Source organism: Bubalus kerabau, chromosome 19, assembly GCF_029407905.1.
Source record: "Bubalus kerabau isolate K-KA32 ecotype Philippines breed swamp buffalo chromosome 19, PCC_UOA_SB_1v2, whole genome shotgun sequence".
NCBI classification, from domain to species: Eukaryota; Metazoa; Chordata; class Mammalia; order Artiodactyla; family Bovidae; genus Bubalus; species Bubalus kerabau.
In genome coordinates, this window is record NC_073642.1 from 41837556 (window position 1) to 41860481 (window position 22926).

The window sequence follows — 22926 nt, forward strand, 5'->3', positions numbered from 1 at the left end:
CCATTGGATGCCTGAAACCATGAATAGTACCAAATGCCCCCTCACTACCATATATACTGTTTTTTCCTATACATACATACTGATGATAAAAAGTTTAATTTATAAATTAGACACAGAGATGAACAAAAATGGCTAATAAAATAGAATAATTATAACAATATACCATAATAAAAAGTTATGTGAATGTGGACTCTCTTCAAAATACAGTTATTATACTCATTCTTCTCATGTTGATGATGTCAGCTGATAAAATGCCTGTGTGATGAGATGAAATGAGGTGAATGACATAGGCATTGAAACGTAGCGTTAGACTACTGTGGGCCTTCTGACATAAGGGGAATCATCTGCCTCAGGTGATCGTGTGTCATCAAGCCATGACGATGTTGATGGTTAGATGTCAGGAGCAGAGGATGTCACTGGTTGGGGCAGGACTGAGCAGGACAGCATAAGATATCATCGTGCTTTTCCAAACGGGGCACAATTTAAGACTCATGAATTGTTTGTTTCTGGGAATTTCCATTTAGTATTTTCAGACCTTTGTTGACCACAGGAGCTGGAACCTGGAAGGCAAAACTGCTAATGAGGGGTGACTACAATATAAGTTTCTTTCTAGAAAGATCTCTGTCATTAATGGGGGTGTATCTATAGCTTAAGGGATTCTAAAAACCTATTTATTATATTTTCTTAGGAATATATGAAAGTGCAAATTGCTCAGTTGTGTCCAGCTCTTTGCGATCCCATGGCCTATATAGTCCATGGAATTCTCCAGGCCAGAATACAAGAGTAGGTAGCCATTCCCTTCTCCAGAGGATCTTCCCAACCAGGGATTGAACCCAGGTCTCCCACATTGTAGGCGGATTCTTTACCAGTTGAGCCACAAGGGAAGTCCAAGAATACTGGAGTGGGTAGCCTATTCCTATTCCAGCAGATCTTCCTGACCCAGGAATCAAACCAGGGTCACCTGCGTTAAAGGCAGATTCTTTACCAACTGGGCTATCAGGGAAGCCCAGGAATTTATGATTTTATTTATTTTTGGTAAGAATTATGTCTTTTTATAAGTAATCATTAAGAGGCTTGGGGCAAATTTTGACTACTGATGTCAGATTGAAAGTGTTGGTTGCTCACTTGTGTCTGATTCTGCAACCTCATGGACTGTAAGCCACCAGGCTCCTCTGTCCATGGAATTCTCTAAGGCAGGAATACTGGAGTGGGTAGCCATTCCCATCTCCAGGGACTCTTCCCAACCCAGGGATCGAAACCGGGTCTCCTGCATTGCATGCAGATTCTTGACCATCTGAGCCACCAGGGAAGCTCACTGTCAGATTAACAGCTCCCAGAATATGAAGCAGCTCTGATTGATGGTGAGCTTAAAAGTTTCTTTTTCTTAGAAAAGTTTTATGATGGAGTTGCTGTGATAGCTCCCGTGACATAAATTCAACTGGACTTTACTCGTTAGGAAATAAAAGACTAAGAAAGAGAACTATTTAACTGTTAAAAAGTGTAGGTCACCAGCTGTTCAGTTAATAACTGGACATTTACAGTGAATATGAGATGGGACCACCTGATTCTGCAGTGATTCCCCTAAGTCAGCGTCACTGCCTTCATGTTTCCAGTTTTGAAATTGATCAAAAGTCTTGATCAATCCAGATCTTTCATTTAATGCTTATTCCAAGGACAAACAGTCTATGTCAACAGTGGAGGAAAAACTGACTCTGTTGGGCTTGCTGAGGGATGACAAAACACCATACTGCTTAGGTGATTTGGGAGCCTGTTAAAGGTAATTTTCATTGTATGTGATTTTTGTCTTGGTTACTCATTTGGGTGCTCCCTTAAGGTACCACTCCACTTACTTAGGTGCTCATGCCTTTAGTCTAACTTTTTGATTAATCAGATAACAGCAAACAAAATGGTCTGTTTCATGAAAGTAAAGGTTTTTGTCATATTCTTATTTCAGGCTGATTTGGAGCAGTACAAAAAAGCTTTAACTGATGCAGGATGCAACCTTAATCCCTTACAATATATCAAACAGTGGAAGTAAGTTTTGTTTTATTCTTAAGTTCCTGTCATTTAAGAAAGTATAGTGGAAGTCAAGTTCCAAGAAAACTGAAAATGTTAGCAAGAAAATTTAACAGTGCCTTAGTATTTTTTGTTGTTGTTCAATGGCATAAATATGTATTTCCCCCCCACTTTTTCCACAACTTTATATAAAATAGTGCTGCCTTTTCTTTCTTTCTTTTTTTCCCCTATATTTTCTTCACTGGTGTGAGATGAAAAAGTCAAAGACTGAAATGTTTTGGGTCAAATGGCTCTAAAACATTTTTAAGATGTTTTAATTTCACTAGTAATTAGAGAAATGCAGATTAATATAATGCAAAGATTTAGAAAATGTACCAAGGATCCAGGAAAATTGATGCGTTTGTACTCCACTATTAGAAATATAAATTGTCAAAATTTTGCTCACTGGTATAAAAGGTATTTTTAAAAGGAATAGCTTTGACCTAGCTTTCTCAAAAAACTAGAGTTACAAAATCTTAGAAGCAGTTATAATAATCAAATTTTGAAAATCAACCAGATTGTCAAGGAATAGGGTTGAAATTATATCATTTCTACAAGGAATGCCACTGAATCATTACAAATCATGTTGTGGGTTGATTCAGCAGAAGGGGGCGAAGAGGGGTGCTCGGAAGGGGCCCTCGGCTCCCTCCCCTGGAGGCAGAGAGGGCTGGGGCCTTGGTGAATGGCTTTCTTGCTGGCCACTTGAGGAATGATTAGACCCACTCCTGGAGGGTCTGGAAGAGGGTCTGGCTCCCATCCCTGAGTTCCCAGGAACCCTGCTGCTTGCCCAGGCCTTGGGCATGAGTGTGATTCTCTCCTTGCCTCCATCCCGTCGCCCCCTGGGGGTTTGGATTCAGGATTTGTTCCTAGTGTCCAAGACTTTAATAAGAAACTGATGCTTACCCTACAGATCTTGATAGAACAGTTGAAGCTTTTTGATGACAAACTTCAAAACTGCAAACAAAGATGATGAACAGAGAAAGGAAATTGAAACCCTCAAAGAGACAACAAATAGCATGATAGAATCAATTAAACACTGCATTGTGTTGCTGCAGATTGCTAAAGACCAGTATATTGCAGAGAATCATGCAGATAGAATTATAAGTACTATTAATTCTGTGGATGCAATAGTCCCTTGGAACCTGTGGTCAACACAATGCCTTCCCAGACTGTCTTACCTCCAGAACTACTCAGAGGTTCTGTAAGTCAGAGCAGCATCCATCTTCTCTACCAGTTGGACCTGTATTAGCAACCTTGGGACATTATCAGACTCCGACACCAAATAGTGCAGTGGCCACTCACCACCTAGTAGTAGTCTGATTTATCTAAGCCATGTCAACTTGTCTCCAAACAAAGTCCCAGAGTGCTCTTACTCTAGCAGTGAAGATGAATTCTATGATACAGATGAGTTCCATCAGAGTGGCTCATCCCCAAAACACTTAATAGATTCCTCTGGATCTATTGATCCAGTCTTGACACACAGCTGCTCGGGAAATAGTCTAAAGCACCCAGATACCACAGAATCACTTAATTCTTCCATGTCCAATGGAACAAGTGATGCTGACCTTTTCAATTCACGTGATGATAGAAATGATGAAGAGGAGGCAAGGTCAGTGGAAGAGCACAAAAGCGTTATCATGCATCTGTTGTCACAGGTTAGACTTGGATCTTACAAAGGTAGTTCTTCCAACATTTATTCTTGAAAAAAGATCTCTTTTAGAAACATATGCAGAGTGTTTTACACATCCGGACCTGTTTGTGAGTATTAGTGACCAGAAGGATGCCAGAGACCGAATGGTTCAGGTTGTGAAATGGTATCTCTCAACCTTTCATGCAGAAAGGAAAGGATCGGTTAACCAAAAAGCCATACAACCCCATTTTGGGAGAAGTCTTTCAGCGTCAGTGCACATTACCAAATGATACTGAAGAGAGTGCAGAGCTAGTTTCAGAAGGACCAGTTCCCTGGGTTTCCAAGAATAGTGTAACATCTGTGGCTGAACAGGTTTCTCATCATCCACCCATTTCAGCCTTTTATGCTGAATGTTTTATTAAGAAGATACAATTCCGTGCTCATATCTGGACCAAATCAAAATTCCTCGGGATGTCAGTTGGGGTGCACAACATAGGGCAGGGCTGTGTCTTGTGTCTAGAGCATGATGAACATTGTATTCTCACATTCCCCAGTGGTTACGGCAGGTCTGTCCTCATGGTGCCCTGGGTGGAACTAGGCAGAGAAAGCAATATTAATTGTTCCAAAACTGGCTATAGGGCAAATATCGTCTTCCACACTAAACCTTTCTATGGGGCCAGGAAACACAGAATTACCCCTGAGATTTTTTCTCCAAATGACAAGAAGTCTTTCTGCTCAATTGAAGGGGAATGAAATGGTGTAATGTATGCAAAATACTCGACAGGGGGAAATGCGGTTTTTATAGATACCAAGAAGTTGCCTATAATGAAGAAGAAAATGAGGAAGCTGGAAGATCAGAATGAATACGAATCCCGCTGCCTTTGGAAAGATGTCACTTTCAACTTAAAAATCAGAGACATTGATGTAGCAGCTGAAGCCAGGTATAGACTTGAAGAAAGACAAAGAGCAGAAGCCCAAAAAAGGAAGGAAAAGGAAATTCAATGGGAGACAAGGTTGTTTCATGAAGATGGAGAATGCTGGGTTTATGTTGAACCATTACTGAAGCATGTTGGTGTTAATTAGGTTGGGAAACACAGAGTTTGTTCCTGGTTCCAGGGCAGGAGGCATAGTTAAGTGACAGTCTTCCTTTGGGAGACCCTATTCACTCCCTTCTTATTGCAGTGGTTCCTATCTCAGAGATAGTAGACTTTCTGATGCAGATGAACAATTAAAGCAAGCAAAGCTTCCCTTTTTCCTGTCTGGGAGTTATAGTGTTGATTTTGGTCTTGAGAAAAACTTCAGGTTTTGAAAACGATGTCTGCTCCTTTTCCAAATCTCATGGTGTAAATCCCAATCTTAAACTCTGCATTCTAGTACTGCTGTTGAGATGTACAACATTTGTTTCCTAGATCATATACTCTTGGGTTCTGTATACATATATATATTATATAGCTGGTGCCAGATTTTTTCATAAATACTCCACTTACTGTAAATATCAGTTCCTCTGAGTTTTAGAAAATTTAGCGCAGTGTATTAAAATCACATGTTAGGAAGTTTCATGGTCTCACCTAAAATAACTTTTATTTTGGAATTGAACTATTATTAAATTGTATCTAACTCTGCCACAGTTTAATTATACTCAGTGCTTTTAAGGCTTCATAAAGTAATTTTCCAACAACCACAAAAAAATCATGTTGTGGAAGACTTGTTCAGTGACCATCGGGAAATGGCCATGTATGTTATAAAGTGAAAATATAGTTTACTATTCAGTGATTTGTTTGATAAATAACTTCCTTTGTCTCAGTGACTAGGGACTCTTCTAAACATTAAGACTATAATAATGAATTTGCTAGGGAAGGCCTCGGCTTTCATTGAATTTACATTTGTGTTGAACAATATGTCAACAAGCAAATGAATGAGCAGAGTTGTGTTAAACCATATTCACCATATTAAGTGATATAAAGAAAATAAAACTAAGTGATAAGATCTTAATTTGTTGGGGGTATTAGCTAAAATTTGTTGAGATCAGGGAAAGCCTCTGGGTAGGCAGCCCTTGAGCCAAACTTGGTTTTTATGGTGTAATCCTCTCTTACCTTTCCATTTATCTGCCTGCATGTGCGCGTGTGTGTATGTGCGCATGTGTGTGTGTGTATAGATATACACATATATACATATAAAGCATAACTAAAATGACATTCACTTAAATGCTAATAGTGGGTAAATCCAAGAAGTAGAATTTTTTTTTACCTTTTGGGTTCTTTATTTTCCAAATTTTCTTCAGTAATACTTTTAAATTATTTCTTAAAATAATTATTTTTTTAAGAGTAGGGGATTGAATATGCTTTTTTACCTCAGCTGTATCAAAAAATATGCATGGTATGAGACACATACCAAATTGTTAACAGCAGATATCTCTGAATTGTGAGTTTACGAGTGCTTTTTATTATCTATACTTTTGTTTGTTTTTTCAAGTTTTGCTTTTATTTCATTGTGTTCTTATAATAAAAAAAGTAGACAACAAACCTTAGTTTAACAGAAGGTACTGGAAACCATCTTTTCCGATTTTTATAACATGTACACTTAACACATTTGGCTGTGTCGTATGTGTCGTTGTGTTTTACATTATGTGGATCCCTAATCAAACATTTGATGTTAAAAGAGGGAAGACAGTCTTGGTTATAAAATATACAATTTCTGATTCGTAACATTTTTCTTTCTCATTATAAGGGTTATACCAGTTTATTGAAGAATATTTTAGAAAACTGAGAAAGGTAGAAACAAAGTAAAAATTTACCTCTAATCTCCCCATTCAAAGTCTACAAGTAACCTTTAGTGTTTATCCTTTTATGCATATTACATGTTTTTCAATCAGGAAGTCATTGTTACAGATGCAGTTTGTGATCTAGTTTTCCATTAACTTTAATCATGCCAGTTTCTCATTGTCTTAAATACAGCAGACCCTAGAACAACCTGGGGGTTAGGGATGCCAACCCTCCACACAGTTAAAAATCAAAGTATTACTTAACAATGGGCTGGCCCTCAGTATCCCTGGTTCCTCATTTGAGGATTCAGCCAACCACAGATCATGTAGTACTGCAATATGTATTTATTGACAAAAATATAAGTGGACCTGCACAGTTCCAAGCCCATGTGGCTTAAGGATCAGCTACAGTCTCCAATGGTTGTATTTAGTATTTGCTTGATATTCAGCCATATAAATGTAATACTCTTTATTTAATCCCTTTATTGCTTAGATATAACATATTATTTATATTTAGATATTGTTGTTTCTAGTGAAAAGTAAATTTTTGTTAAAGGCAGAGATTCCAGTCTACTGCTGAAAACCATTGATTCACATCCTCCTTTCTGAACAAAATTGTGACTTTTGTGTTTGAAATTTCTCTAATGGTATCAGCAAATTTTGTCCAGATTGAAATAGTGTATTTTTAGTGTTTCATCTTCAAATCTTAGTGATTTCCATTCTTTTTTTTTTTTACTTTCATAAGATGTTCTTGTATTTACATAGATAATTTTTTTTCCATTGACTAAAGCATTGGAAATGATTAGGAATTATAAAAGAATACTGATTTGCATAAAAATGTTAATGGCATGCTGTTAAAACATTAAAGAATAGTGTGTACAATATAATACTGATTTTGTTTTTAAATCATATATGTTGTATATACATATGTCAAAAGATTAAAAGAATATATGCCAAAATCTTAACAGTGTTTACTTCTAAGTGGTAGAGGTCTTCTAGGAGCATTCTGTTTTCTGGATTCTCTGTAGTGAACATATTCCTAGAAGGAAAATATTTTTTTAATGCAGCTAAGTGCCATATTTTTGCCCAGCCTTCAAAAATTCTATAGCTAAAAACATTCTGTACATTTAGAAAGATCTGAAAATGACTGTAAAAGTGTGTAGGTAACTAAAAAGAAAAATCACTGAGTAGCAGAATTAGAATAGCAATAATAAAGAAAGTGATTTTGAGCTGAATCTTAAAAGGAAATGTACAGTTTTTATTGGAGAATACAGTGAATCTGTATCCCCAAAGGACAGGACAGTGTGAGTCAAGACATGTGTCTGGGAATGTGGGAGTACGGAATGTGGAGAACAGTAAAGAGATTAATCAGTACATGATTGTTCTTTTAAAACAGAAAGTCTTTATTTCATGTTAATGATCCTTAAGTTTTAGGAACTAATAATGAATTAGTGGTTTTTAAAGAATTTTAGTGTTTTGGTAACAATTGCTCTGTACTTGAACATTATTTTTCATGGTTGCAGATTATGTAATCAGTGTTTGTATAATTGTGCTCATTGTATTGAAACATTGTATTAGTTGAAAAATTCTTTTCAGAAACTGCATAGTAAATCTTATGATTAGTTAGTAAATTTTTTAATGCCTAGTTAGTAAATGTTTCAGTGCTGTGATACTAAATGTTAGCTCAGCTAATTAACTTTTAAATATAACTTTCTTATTTCATAGGGCTTTTGCCAAGATGGCTTCAGCTCCCACCAGCTATGGCAACACCACCACTAAGCCAATGGGGTAAGTATTTTTAATAATTCTGATTGAAGAAGTCTAGTACTCCAGTCATAACTGGACTTTTATGCCTTGAAAACTGTGTGACATTTCATGTGCAGAAAGTTTTCATTGTGATATGGAGCAAATGTCAGCATGCTTTTTGGCTTCCTTAGGTAGGTTAACTTCTAATTTTAAAATGTAAATTAATGTATTTTACATGGTAGGGCTTCGTATGCTTCCTTGTTAAGACATTATGTTTTTCATTTTCAGAAGATACATGAATTTCTATCAGTGTTGATAATACAGACATTCAAGACCTAGCTTTTAGATGGAACTAGGCATAGTGCTAAATGATAGAGAGGAAGTACTCAGGGCTGGGTGTGACTTCTGACTCCCAAAAAATCCTGTACAGTATGTGTGATTTTCAAAGGAGCTGAACAAAGTGATTCTAACTGCTCTTTTCATTACCATACTAGCTTCAAATTCCTAGCTTATTTTTTGGAGCTTAGAACAGAAACATGAAACTGGAGGAAAACAGGTTTACCCTGGCCCCACTCTGAGCTGCCGATTTTAATGAAACAATTTCCAGAAAACCAAAGCACTTGGCCTAAGGCAGGAACATGTAAGCGCTCGGCAAAATGAATCCAGCTGGCCTCACCTTCAGACAGTGCTGTGCGGGTTACCACTCTTCTCCCTGAGCTACCTGGTACCTGGGAATCACCTCAGAACTAGTCAGTCCAACAGAGATTACGTTTTCTTGTTTCTGTTAAAGAAATGATTTCCATCCTGCTCATCTCCTCATTTCAGAGGGGAAGAGGACAGGATAGGGAAAATGAAAATATATTTGGAAAACTACTTACATGTATTTAATAAAATAGGCTTTCCAGTTTTCTGTCCTAAAACCTTACTGAATCTTAAAAGCCTATTAGATTTCTTATGGACTTTGTAGTTGAGGATTTTAATATAATGTGTTATAAGAAAATCTTGGATGATTGAAGGCCTTCCCTAGCCTTCTAATATCAAAATGCAAGATTTCCATTCTGTCCCACAAAATACCCTTTGATTCCACATAAAATACTTTTTGAACCACAAATATAAAACCAATATGGTAAGTCATTTGTGTTATTTTTGTTGGTAAAATACAGACACTGGACATTCTTACTGAGTTGAAGTAAAATTCATCGAGCATTTTGTGCTCTCACATTTTTATATGATAGATTTTGTGTACGGGACAGAAGAGTAAACAGTGCAGGACTAGATCTAGCAGCTATGATACAGAGAATATTGTAACTCCTGACCTATTCAGAAACTCCCAGACATACATGTTTTCAGTATGTCAGTGTGTTTTGAACTCCTAAAGTGAGTCGTCTTAATTACTATCTTTGTTAAATTGAATATAGTTGATTTACAATGTTGTGTTAATTTTTGCTGTACAGCAAAGTGATTCAGTTATAATGTATATACTTTTTTTAATATTCTGGATTACTATCTTTAATACATTGTTTTAACATTAAGACAGTCGGGAAATTCAAGGAATTCTCTTTAGCTAATAATTTACCTAAATATTGATATGTAGCTAAGGCTTAGCAATTAAAATATTCATTTTGAGGACAGCACTCTAGTTTTACATCTTATTGACTGGTCAGAATGTTTTTTTACTGTTTTATTGTTAAATAAATTTGTGGCAGTGATACCCATGGAAGTTAGACGTTCTCAGGTCACTTCTGTTCAATGAAAGCAAAGGTGGTAGGCACAGTGAGCTTCATCAGCGTGTGTTGTGTAATCAGACAAGCATTTTATCTGTAGTTAATCAGAGAGAGAACTTGTACTTAGTGCAATGCTCTTCTTTTGCACCTAGTCTCTTATCACGAGTCATGAATACTGGATCACAATTTGTGATGGAAGGAGTGAAGAACCTGGTATTGAAACAGCAAGTGAGTACAGCTGTTAGAAAATACACTGGTAACTTTTGAATATAAATGTTAACAGGTTGGTTGCTTAGCTCGAGCAGTTTCTAGATGTATTCAAGCACAAAATTAGGAATAAAATGAAATCAAGGGGTCCTTTACTGGTATGTTCAAGAATATGAGAGTATTTTACATATATAATTCAGAACTCGATAATTTTATGCTTTTTTTTAAAAATTTGCTCTTATGTTAATGACATTTTGATTTCCTTCATCAGGTTTGTGAAAATACGTTAACTGAAAAACATGAACTTAATCTTAAAATAATGAACTGTTACATAAATGCATATCATTTAAGTTTTAACATATATTAGGAGAATATTAAGTTAATAGTCTAAAAGCCTGTGTAAATTACAAGTATTTTAAATAGAATTTGTGTTGGGGAATAATGCAACTATAGCTTGATTTCACATTTCATTTTGGAATAATAGTTTTAAACATAAGACTTTTAATGGTGTTTGTATTTCTGTTGTTTTTCTGTTTTTCTAATATATAGATATTTCTGCTTCAGAGTGATCATTAATTGCTTTGGCTTCTTTTCAAACTGAACTTGTTTTTAACTTTTTGTTACGGAATTTTCAAACAAACATTAGTATGTCAGGCTCTCCTGAACCCTTCACCAAGCTTCAATACTCAACATGGTGCCATTCTTGTTTCATCTTTCCCACTTACATTTTTTTATTTGTTTTTAGGGATATTTTAAGGCAAATCTGAGACATAGTATTTCACACATAGATACTTCAGTTTGTGGTGAGAAGGATTTTAAAGGCCAATTAAGAAAAGAAATAGAATATCAGTTATTCAGATCTGAATATTGTTTACTTGTTTTCAGAATAAACTACATCTTTGTTTCTCTGAACTTCTTCCACACTTTTTATCTTTCTTACTATATTTACCTGTGATATTTTGTATTGATGTTGTTTATATTTTCTTTTTTTCCCACTTCTATTGACATACAGTTGACATATATTGTTTTTTGTTTTGCTTTTTTAATTTGTTTTTGGCTGTGCTGGGTCTTCATTGCTACATGCGGACTTTCTCTAGTTGCAGTACATGGGCTTCTCACTGAGGCAGCTTCTCTTGTCAAGCGTGGGCTCTGAGGCATGTGGACTTCAGTAGTTGAGGCACACAGGCTTATGAGTTGCCCCAGAGCATTTGGGAGCTCAGTTCCGAACCAGGGGAGCAAACCCATGTCCCCTGCATTGGCAGGCAGATTCCTAACCACTGGACCACCAGGGAAGCCCCAACATGTATTGTTTTACTTCTTGACAGAAAGAAATTTTTTTTCCCCATCTTTGAATTTTCCATAGCAGTGTGGAAAAGTATTCAATTTTTGTTTGAATAACTAAATAACATTGTATTGTAAAAACCTGTAGTGTTAATGAAGAACAGTGAAAAATCTTAATTTCTTAAGATTAAATTAAAAGGCTGATTACTTCCTAACTTTCCTTCAGAGACATTCCAGATTGCATTGCTTTCTAAGTACTTAAGAACACTTTTTAGCTTAATTATCCCTCTTCGAAATTATTTTCAGTCCTTCCCCTCTGTGTCTCTTCTGGTAATAGGCCACTACTGAATACTTAATCCACTTTCTAACTGGTTCTCAGTACTTCTGTGGGTCAGTTTATCTTTATTCTCTTGGACTGCTAAAGGTGAAAAGGCATAAAAACAGGTTGGACACATTAGTGCCCAACATACTGTACTTACAGTTGAACCTAGCACTTGTTAAAAAAAAAGTTACGACAGTTGTTAAAGTACAGTAAGGCAGACTTTATTCAGGAGGACCATTGTGAAAGGCCAACGTTGGGACCACTGCAATGGGGTTTTGAAGTCTGGGAGAGAGATTGGGCTTAACTCCAAATACATCAGGGAAAAGTGGGAAATTAGAGCTCAGTAGCAGGGTGTAGGTATCGGTGGATGGAAAATTACTAAGAGAAAACATCAGGGCTAAAGGAAGATTCTGGCTAAACCAGCCTAACAGGATTCTTGATGAAGGCAGGCTAATGAAATTGGACATCACCTGAGAGGTGGTAAAAGGTGAGGAAACTGAAAAGATATCAAGGATGGGGAGATACTGAGGAGATGTAGGTTCTATCTGTAAACTGACTTAGCAGATTTCTTTCTAAAAGTGGATAATGCAAAGATGGACACAGAAGTCCAAAAGTCAAGGCCCAGTTGAAAAAGAGTTTGAAGAGCCTCAAAAAAGAGTATAGTCTTGTCTCGGAGAGAATCTAGTCATGCCACTCTGCTTATCATCAACTATGGACAGAATGATTTTATATGTGAGACAGAGGAGGGACCACTAGTTTCTAAGATTCTGTCTGACTTTTGTCAGGCACACTGGCTATTGTATGAGTTTGTTGTTGTTCAGTTGCCAGGTTGTGTCCTACTCTGCCTCATGGACTGAGCACACCAGGCTTCCCTGCCCCTCACCGTCTCACGGAGTTTGCCCAAGTTCATGTCCATTGAATAGGTGATGCCATCCAACCATCTCATCCTCTGTCACCCTCTTCTCCTTCTGCCTGCAACCTTTCCCAGCATCAGGGTCTTTTCCAGTAAGTCAGCTGTTTCCATCAGGTGGCCAAAGTATTGGAGCTTCAGCTTCCAAAGAGTATTCAGGGATGATTTCCTTTAAGATTGACTGGTTTGATCTCCTTGCTTTCAGAGGGACTCTTAAGAGTCTTTTCCAGCTCCACGGTTCAAAAGGATCAATTCTTGGTTGCTCTGCCTTCTTTATTGTCCAGCTCTCACATCCGTACATGACTACTAGAAAGACCATAGCCTTGACTATACGGACCTTTGTCAAAAAAGTGATGTCTCCACTTTTTAACACACCGTCTAGGTTTGTCATAGCTTTCCTTCCAAAAAGCAATCATCGTCTAATTTCATGACTGCAGTCACCATCCCTAGTGATTTTAGAGCCTAAGAAGAGGAAATCTGTCACTACTGTGACACCTTTTCCCCTTCTGTTTGCCATGAAGTTTTGGGGCCAGATGCCATGATCTTAGTTTTTGTAATATTTTTTTAATTTATTTATTCTTAATTGAAGGATAATTGCTTTGCAGTATGGTGTTGGTTTCTACCAAACATCAGTATGAACCAGCCATAGGTATACTCATGTCCCCTCCCACTTGAACATCTCTCCCACCTCCCGCCCCATTCCACCCCTCTAGGTTGTTACCACATTGGGTTTGAGTTCCCTGAGTCATACAGCAAATTCCCATTGGCTCTCTTGTAATATTGAGTTTTAAACATGCTTTTCTACTCTCCTCCTTCACCCTCATCAAGAGGCTCTTTAGTTCCTCTTCACTTTCTGCCATTAGAGTGGCACATATCTGAGGTTGTTGATATTTCTCCTGCCAATCTTGATTCCAGCTTGTAACTCATCCAGCCTGCCATTTCTCATGATGTGCTCAGCATACAAGTTAAATAAACAGGATGACAGTAAACAGCCTTGTCATACTCCTTTTTCAATCCTGAACCAGTCAGTTGTTCTATACAGAGCTGTAACTATTGCTTCTTGAACTGCACACAGATTTCTCAGGAAACAGGTAAGATGGTCTGCTATTCCCCTCTCAGTGGAAACAGTAGCTGACTTTATTTTTGGGGGACTCCAAAATCACTGCAGATGGTGACTGCAGCCATGAAATTAAAAGACGCTTACTCCTTGGAAGGAAAGTTATGACCAACCTAGACAGCATATTAAAAAGCAGAGACATTATTTTGCCAACAAAGGTCCGTCTTGTCAAGGTTATGGTTTTTCTAGTAGTCATGTATGGATGTGAGAGTTGGACTATAAAGAAAGCTGAGCGCCGCAGAATTGATGCTTTTGAACTGTGGTGTTGGAGAAGACTCTTGAGAGTCCCTTGGACTGCAAGGAGATCCAACCAGTCCATCCTAAAGGAGATCACTCCTGAATGTTCATTGGAAGGACTGATGTTGAAGCCGAAACTCCAATACTTTGGCTACCTGATGCGAAGAGCTGACTCATTTGAAAAGACCCTGATGTTGGGAAAGATTGAAGGCAGCAGGAGAAGGGGACGACAGAGGATGAGATGGTTGGATGGCATCACCAATCAATGGACATGAGTTTGGGTGAACTCCAGGAGTTGGTGATGGACAGGGAGGCTTGGTGTGCTGCGGTCCATGGGGTCACGAAGAGTCAGACACAACTGAGCAACTGAACTGAAGAGTTTTCTACAGTTTGTTATGATCCACACAGTCCACAGCTTTAGTGTAGTCAATTTCTGGAATTCTCTTGCTTTCTCTGTGATCCAGTGGATGTTGGCTATATGATCTCTAGTTCCTCTGACTTTTCTAAACCCAGCTTGAACATCTGGATGTTCTCAGTTCACGTACTGCTGAAGCCTAGCTTGAAGGGATTTGAACGTAACCTTACTAGCATGGGAGGTGAGGGCAGTTGTCTAGTGGTTTGAGCATTCTTCAGTGCTGCTCTTCTTGGAAATTGGGATGAGGACTGACCTTTTCCAGTTTTGTGGCCAGTGCTAGGTTTTCCAAATTTGCTGACATAATGTGTACAGCACTTTAATGGCATCATCTTTTAGGATTTAAATAGCTCTGCTGGAATTCTGTCATTTCCACTGGCTTTATTGGCAGCAGTGCTTCCTAAGGCCCACTTGACTTCACACTCCAGGATGTTTGGCTCTGAGTGAGAGACTACACCATTGTGGTTATCTGGGTTATTAAGACCTTTTTTGGTATAGTTCTTCTTTCCATCTCTTCTTGATCTCTTCTGCTTCTGTTAGGTTTTTACCATTTCTGTCGTTTATTTGGCCCATCTGTGGATGGAATGTTCCTTTGATATGTCCAGTTTTCTTGAAGAGATCTCTATTCTTTCCCATTCTGTTGTTATCCTCTGTATCTTTTCAGTGTTCACTGAAGAAGGCCTTCTCTTGTTTCTCCTTGCTATTCTCTGAAGCTGCCTTTAGTTGGGTGTACCTTTCCCTTTCTCCCTTGCTTTTCACTTCTGTTCTTTCCTCAGCTATTTGTAAAACCTCCTCAGACAACCACTTCGCCTTCTCATATTTCTGTTTTTTGGCATGGTTTTGTTCGCTGCCTCCTATGCAATATTACGGACCTCTGTCCATAGTTCTTCAGGCACTCTCTTTACTAGATCTAATCCCTTGAATCTCTTTGTCACTGCCACTGCATATTCATAGGGAATTTGATTTAAGTTGTACCTGACTGGCCTAGTGGTTTTGCCCACTTTCTTTAAGCCTGAATTTTGCTATAAGGAGGTGATGATCTGAGCCACAGTCAGCTCCCAGTCTTGTTTTTGCTGACTGTATAGAGCTTCTCCATCTTTGGCTACAAAGAATGTAATCAGTCTGATTTCGGTATTGACCATTTGGTTATGTCCATATGTAAAGTTGTCTCTTGTGTTGTTGAAAAAGGGTGTTTGCTATGACCAGTGTGTTCTCTCTTGGCAGAATTGTTAGCCTTTGCACTGCTTCATTTTGTACTTCAAGGCCAAACTTGCCTGTTACTCCGGGAATCTCTTGACTTCCTACTTGTGCATTCCAGTCCCCTATGATGAATAGGACATTTTTTGTGTGCGTGTTCTAGGAGGTCTTCTAGGTCTTCATAGAAGTGATCAATTTCAGCCTCTTAGGAATCGGTAGTTGGGGCATAGACTTGGATTACTGTGATTTTGAATGGTTTGCCTTGGAAATGAACTGAGATCATTCTGTCATTTTTAAGGTTGCATCCAAGTACTGCATTTTGGACTCTTGTTGATTATGAGGGCTACTCCATTTCTTCTAAGGGCTTCTTGCCCACAGTAGTAGATACAATGGTTATCCTAATTAAATTCCCCCATTTCCATCCATTTTAATCTGCTTGACCATGTCCAATTTACCTTGATGCATGGACCTAACATTCCGGGTTCCTATCCAGTACTTTTCTTTACAGCATTGGATTTTGCTTTCATCACCAGACACATCCACAGTGAGTGTTGTTCTGGTATGACCCAGCCTCTTCCTTCTTTCTGGAGCTATTAGTAGTTGTCCTCTGCTCTTGCTAAGTAGCGCACTGGAAACCTTCTGACCTGGGGGGCCTCATCTTTCGGTGTCATAGACTTTTGCCTTTTTACACAGTTTATCTGGTTCTCACAAGTAGCATGCAGGAGTGGTTTATCATTCCCTTCTCCAGTGGATCACATTTTGTCAAAACTGTCCACTATGACCCATCTATCTTGGATGGCCCTACATGGGCACGGCTCATAGCTTCATTGAGTTATGCAAGCCCCTTTGCCACAGCAAGGCAGTGATTCATGATGGGGAGTGTGCAACTATGTATAGTTAAATAGGAGAATTCATATTTTGCTGTTGGAAGGAAATCCCAGTAGTAAAATTCCCTAAAAAAAGGAATACTTTCACAAATAACTGATAGCACGGAGAAATTACAGGCTTCAATCTTTTAAATGCCCATATTTACTCTTTGAACTTATTACCTTCGAGTCACATGATGTACATCCCTGAATGATGCCTGTAAGAAGTATCTAAAATACCTAAAAATATTTTCTTGTGCTAACAAAAGATTTGTTTTCTTTGAAGTTTGCAAAATATAAAAACAGATTATCCTCTGTGACCTCAAACCTTCCTGTTCTTAACATTGCATATAACATACTGCTTTGATATAGGCAGTTTTTCATTTACAGAAGTAAAATTTGAAATGATTGGTGGTTACCTGTTTCCACATCACATTTCTGTCACCACTGCTAGGAGAGAGCCAGGCCAGTGTTGTTCTTTTTTAATAGATGTTCAAAAGACTTTTTAGTTTCAGAATTCAAGGAAATATTCACTCATTTGGGGGACATTGGTTATTGATTGGGGGATAGCGGTTCATTGTAAATGTAAAATAAAAATAAAAGTATTATAAAACAGTAAATTCAGTATGTTTTAACAAAATAGAAGATACTCAAGGGTATATAACTAGGTTTTAAATGTTAGTTTTTCTAGGTGAGAGTATTCATCTCTGATTTACTTCTGTATGATAAATTACTAGAATTGAATTATGGAATCAAAAGGGTGAACATTTATAATTGTCCTTGGTAAATATTACCAACTTGCTGTTCAGAAAAGACATGCCAATATGCAGTGATTTACAGTGTTTGTTTCTCTACATCCCTCCCAGACCTGAACCTGTGTGTATGTGTTGGTGTATAATCTTTGTAAATTCAGTACTTTTAAAAAGTCTCTTGCTCTAGAAATATTTAAGCACATAGCCATTTTTAAAGTTACACTGTCCTAATGTTTTAAAATTTAGAGGAACTGCTACAGGTTTTAAGAGATCTGGGGCAGGTTGGGAACTGAAAAAAGAGACATCAAAGAAGAAGACTTGTAGAGATGAATTCTTTGTTTCACGCTTGTAAAATTCTAATTTATGCCTCACATCTCTAAATACTGGTTTGGATTTTTTTTTATCTGAATAAACATTTTAAGTTATAAAAAATATAGATAGAAATAATAGGATGTTTTGTCATGTCCAGTCTTCTAGGTCGCTTATAAGAGCTTTTTATACCTTTTTGTTTCTTGGGCAGCATAAGTTTTATGCATCACAAGTATCAGCTATCACCTAAAACCACTGGAATGATCTTTGCAGGTTTGGAATATGTTTATTTGAGGATAGTTGTTCAGTTCAGTCGCTCAGTTGTGTCCGACTCTTTGCAACCCCCTGGACTGCAGCACGCCAGGCTTCCCTGTCCATCACCAACTCGCGGAGTTTACCCAAACTCATGTCCATTGAGTTGGTGATGCCATCCAACCATCTCATCCTCTGTCGTCCCCTTCTCCTCCTGCCATCCATCTTTCCCAGCATCAGGGTCTTTTCAAATGAGTCAGGTCTTCGCATCAGGTGGCCAAAGTACTGGAGTTTCAGCTTCAACATCAGTCCTTCCAATGAACATTCAGGACTGATCTCCTTTAGGATGGACTAGTTGGATCTCCTTGCAGTCCAAGGGACTCTCAAGAGTGTTCTCCAACACCACACTTCAAAAGCATCAATCCTTCGGCGCTCAGCTTTCTTTATAGTCCAACTCTCACATCCATACATGACCACTGGAAAAACCATAGCCTTGACTAGACAATTGTACAAGAATATAATGGTGAATAGTAGAGTGTTGTTGTTGTTCAGTCGCTCAGACATGTCTGACTCTTTGTGACCCCATGGACTGCAGCACTCCAGGCTTCCCTATACATCACCGCCTCCCAAAATTTGCTCAAACTCATGTCCGTTGAGTCAGTATGCCATCCAACCATATCATTATCTGTCGTCCTATTCTCCTCCTGCCTTCAATCTTTCCCAGCATCAGGGTCTTTTCCAATAAGCTGGCTGTTTGCATCAGGTGGCCCAGGTATTGCAGCTTCAGCACCCATCCTTCCAATGAATGAATATTCATGGCTGATTTCCTTTAGGATTGACTGGTTTGATCTCCTTGCAGTCCAAGGGACTCTCAAGAGTCTTCCCCAACACCACAGTTCACCACAGAAGCATCAGTTCTTCAGTGCTCAGCCATCTATATGGTGAGCTCTCACATCCATACATGACTACTGGAAAAACCATAGCTTGGACTATACGGACCTTTGTCAGCAAAGTAATATCTCTGCTTTTATGCTTTTAATATTATCTAGGTTTGTTGTAGCTTTTCTTTCAAGGAGTGAGCGTCTTTTAATTTTATGGCTGCACTCACCGTCTGTAGTTATTTTGGAGCCCAAGAAAATAGTCTGTCACTGTTTCCATTGTTTTCCCCATCTATTTGCCATGCAGTAGAGGGACTGGATGCCATGATCTTAGTTTTTTGAATGTTGAATTTTAAGCCAGCTTTTTCACTCCTCTTTCACTTAATCAAGAGACTCTTTAGTTCCTCCTTCCTTTCTGCCATAAGGGTGGTGTCATCTGCATATGAGGTTATTGATATTTCTCCCAGCAATCTCAATTCCAGCTTGTGCTTCATCCATCCCGGCATTTTGCATGATGTACTCTGCATATAAGTTAAATAAGGAGGGTGACAACATGCAGCCTTGCCATACTCCTTTTCCCAGTTTGGAACCAGTCCATTGTTTCGTGTCCAGCTCTAACTGCTGCTTCTTGACCTCCTTACCAGTTTCTCAGGAGGCAGTAAAGTGGTCTGGTATATCTCTTTAAGAATTCTCCACAGTTTGTTGTAGTGCAGTTGAGGCTGCATAATTTGAAACTCTTCTGTTTTACTCTGACTTGTTTACTAAAGTAATACCTCTTTTAAAAATGAATTGACAACAGATAAATTGCAAACAGTGGAATTCAGTAGATTAAAAAAGACATAAAAGCAGTCCCCTAATTGCAATATATAGCCCTTATTAAGATTATAATTTGAACAGGGAAATGTAAGAAATAAATTTATGGCACAAGAAAAGTTTGATACTGACTGCCTATTGATCTGTATTAAGAAATATTTGTTGACTATTTTAGGTGCAGTGGTAGTCTTACAGGGCTTTTCTGTTTTTAGGAGTTGCTCTGTTTTAGAGGTATGTACAGAAGCAAGGTTGTTCAGGCACAGTCCTGTTTGACTTTGCGACCCTGTGGCCTGCAGCACACCAGGCTTCCCTGTCCTGCACTGTTTCCTGGAGTTTGCTCAAACTCGTGTCCATTGAGTTGGGTGATGCCATCCAGCCACCTCATCCTCTGCCGCTGCCTCCTCCTTTTGCCTTCAATCTTTCCCAATATCAGGGTCTTTTCCAGTGAGTCTCGATGCTCTTCACATCAGGTGGCCAAACTGTTGGTGCTTCAGAGTCAGACCTTCCAATGAATATTCAGGCTTGATTTCCTTTTGGATTGACTGGTTTGATCTCCTTGCAGTCTAAGGGGTTCACAAGAGTTTTCTCTAGCAACACAATTCAGAAGCATCAGTTCTTTAGTGTTCAGCCTTCTTTATGGCCCAACTCTCACATCCATACATGACTACTGGAAAAACCATAGCTTTGACTATATGTATCTTTGTCGGCAAAGAGTAGTCTGTGCTTTTTAATACACCATCTAGGTTTGTCATAGCTTTCCTTCCAAGGAACCAAGCATCTTTTAATTTCATGGCTGCAGTCTCTGTCCACAGTAATATTGGTGCCCAAGAAAAGAAAATCTGTCAACGTTTCCAATTTTTCCCTTCTGTTTGCCATGAAGTGATGGGACAAGATGCCATGATCTTAGGTTTTTGAATGTTGAGTTTCAAGCCAGCTTTTTCACTTTCCACTTTCACCTTCATCAAGAGGCTCTTTAGTTCCTCTTAATTTTCTGCCTTTAGAGTGGTATCATCTGCATATCTGAGGTTGTTGATGTTTCTCCTGGCAGTCTTGAATCCAGCTTGTGATTCATCCAGCTCAGCATTTCACATGATGTACTCTGTGTGTAAGTTAAACATGCAGGGTGACAATGTACAGCCTCGTTGAACTCCTATCCCAATTCTGAATAAATCCATTGTTCCATATCTGGTTCTCATTGTTGCTTCTTGACCTGCAGACAGGTTTCTCAGAAGACAGATTATTGGCAAAATGATTTTATATTGGGGGCATGTTTTAAAACAGCCTAGGAACTGGGGAGTGGGTGAGAATACAAATAAAACAAGAATTTGTCATAAGTTAATAATTGTTGAAACTGAACGATGGAAGATTGGATGTGTTTTATTCAGTCCATGTAATCTTGTTTCTTTATTTTATTGCCATTAATATCTGTGGCTTGGAAAAAATATACTACTTTATATATTTTATTCTTTATTCATCTGTAAGAACCCCACTTCAGTACTCTTGCCTGGAAAATCCCATGGACAGAAGAGCCTGGTAGGCTGCAGTCCACGGGGTTGCTAAGAGTTGGACATGACTGAGCGACTTCCCTTTCACTTTTCACTTTCATGCATTGGAGAAGGAAATGGCAAGCCACTCCAGTGTTCTTGCCTGGAGAATCCCAGGGACAGGGGAGCCTGATGGGCTGCCGTCTATGGGGACACACAGAGTTGGACACGACTGAAGCGACTTAGCAGCACCAGCAGCAGCAGCAGCAGCATCTGTAAGATGGGGATGTTGGATTTACTGTGTAGATCCCTTCTGATTTAGAATTTTAAACTTTTCCAGTGACTGAAATCACAAAATATGACTATGATCATAAAAGCATTTAGGATTTTTAGAAATTAATTTCTCACTGTATTTTCTTCTCTAATGTTCATATATTTGAAATTTGAACATAGTGATCCTTAATTTAGGATATCCAGGTGTTTGGGACTCTGTCTCTCCTATATATATATATATATATATATAGGGGTGCTTTCTACTAATAAAAGTTTAGTTAGTAACCTAGATAATTAGTCCTGAATATACATTGGACTAAAGGAAATCAGTCCTGAATATTCAGTGGAATGACTGATGCTGAAGCTGAAACTCTAATACTTTGGCCACCTGATGCAAAGAATTGACTCACTGGAAAAAACCCTGATGCTGGGAAAGATTGAAGGTGGGGAAGAGAAAGGGACAACAGAGGATAAGATGGTTGGATGGCATCACCAACTCGATGGACATGAGTTTGAGCAAGCTCCAGGAGTTGGTGATGGACAGGGAGGCCTGGTGTGCTTGAGTCCATGGGGTCACAAAGAGTCGGACACGACTGAACTGAACTGAACCTAGATAATAATGTTTTTCATTCTATTTCTGAAGCAGTTTCCAAAAACAATGAAAATACGCTTGTTGTTGTTCAGTCGCTCAGTCATGTCTGACTCTTTGTGACCCCATGGACTGCAGCACTCCAGGCTTCCTTGTCCATCACAAACTCCCGGAGTTTACCCAAATTCATGTCCGTTGAGTCGGTGATGCCATCCAACCATCTCATCCTCTGTCTCTCCCTTCTCCTCCTGCCCTCAATCTTTCCCAGCATCAGGGTCTTTAGCAATGAGTTGGCTCTTTGCATCAGGTGCCCAGAGAATTGCAGCTTCAGCTTCAGCATCAGTCCTTCCAGTGAATATTCAGGTTTGATTTCCTTCAGGATTTGACTGACTTAAAAACATGCTTGGGAATTTTTTAAATAATGGGCTTTCATATGAGTAAATCTCATTTATATGCCTTTTATTGAGGTACACAATTGTTTTGTGTCTTTAAGATGAATGAACAGACCATCTGCTGAGTGAAGAAAATTATATGGTTTTGTGTGCTGTTTTCTGTCTGTTAGCTGCCACAGTTCAGTTATTTCAATTAGAATTTTAAGGATGGGGAACCTGATGGGCTACAGTCCATGGGATTGCAGAAGAGTTGAACATGACTCAATGACTAAACAACAGTAATTATCTTGTGTATAAATTATTATCAATTTAAGATTGATTCTTTAAATCACTAACTCAAGTCTTCATTTAGGCTAGGTAGAGCATTAGTTGGTGACAGAGGTCTCAGAAGTTGTTTCCTGAAGTACTCTTTCTTAAGCCTTTAAAGACACTGTGTATTCCTTTTATCATTCTCTACACTGGAAGTTTTCCTTAATATGTGACAATCTGTGAATATTGTATAATGTGGAAGTGGTTGATGATTCTTTCAGTGTTACCTGGTTGTAAAGACCAAACAAAAACATAAAGAATAGTCTCTGGGCTCTTAAACTTCTGAACTATTCTGCTAGAGAGAAATTTTTCTAGTGTTTTTTAATGACCTGTTCACTGGTAGGCTTATCTTCAGATACACCAGAGCTATTAAATACAAAGTAAAATTTAATTTTTACTTTTATGCTAAA

The 22926-nt window shown here is 38.4% G+C and overlaps 1 protein-coding gene and 1 pseudogene across 2 annotated transcripts in view; both read left to right on the forward strand.

The window, feature by feature from the left end:
• The window catches only part of SCFD1 (sec1 family domain containing 1), a 112210-nt gene that overhangs the window by 69857 nt on the left and 19427 nt on the right, over positions 1–22926 (forward strand). For both annotated transcript variants that reach the window (XM_055555654.1, XM_055555655.1), the window contains exons 17-19: positions 1955–2034; positions 8172–8234; positions 10069–10144. In XM_055555654.1, the coding sequence (XP_055411629.1) occupies positions 1955–2034; positions 8172–8234; positions 10069–10144 (219 nt within the window). The remainder of the gene's footprint in view (positions 1–1954; positions 2035–8171; positions 8235–10068; positions 10145–22926) is intronic.
• LOC129633738 (oxysterol-binding protein-related protein 9-like) lies at positions 2822–8150 on the forward strand (annotated as a pseudogene).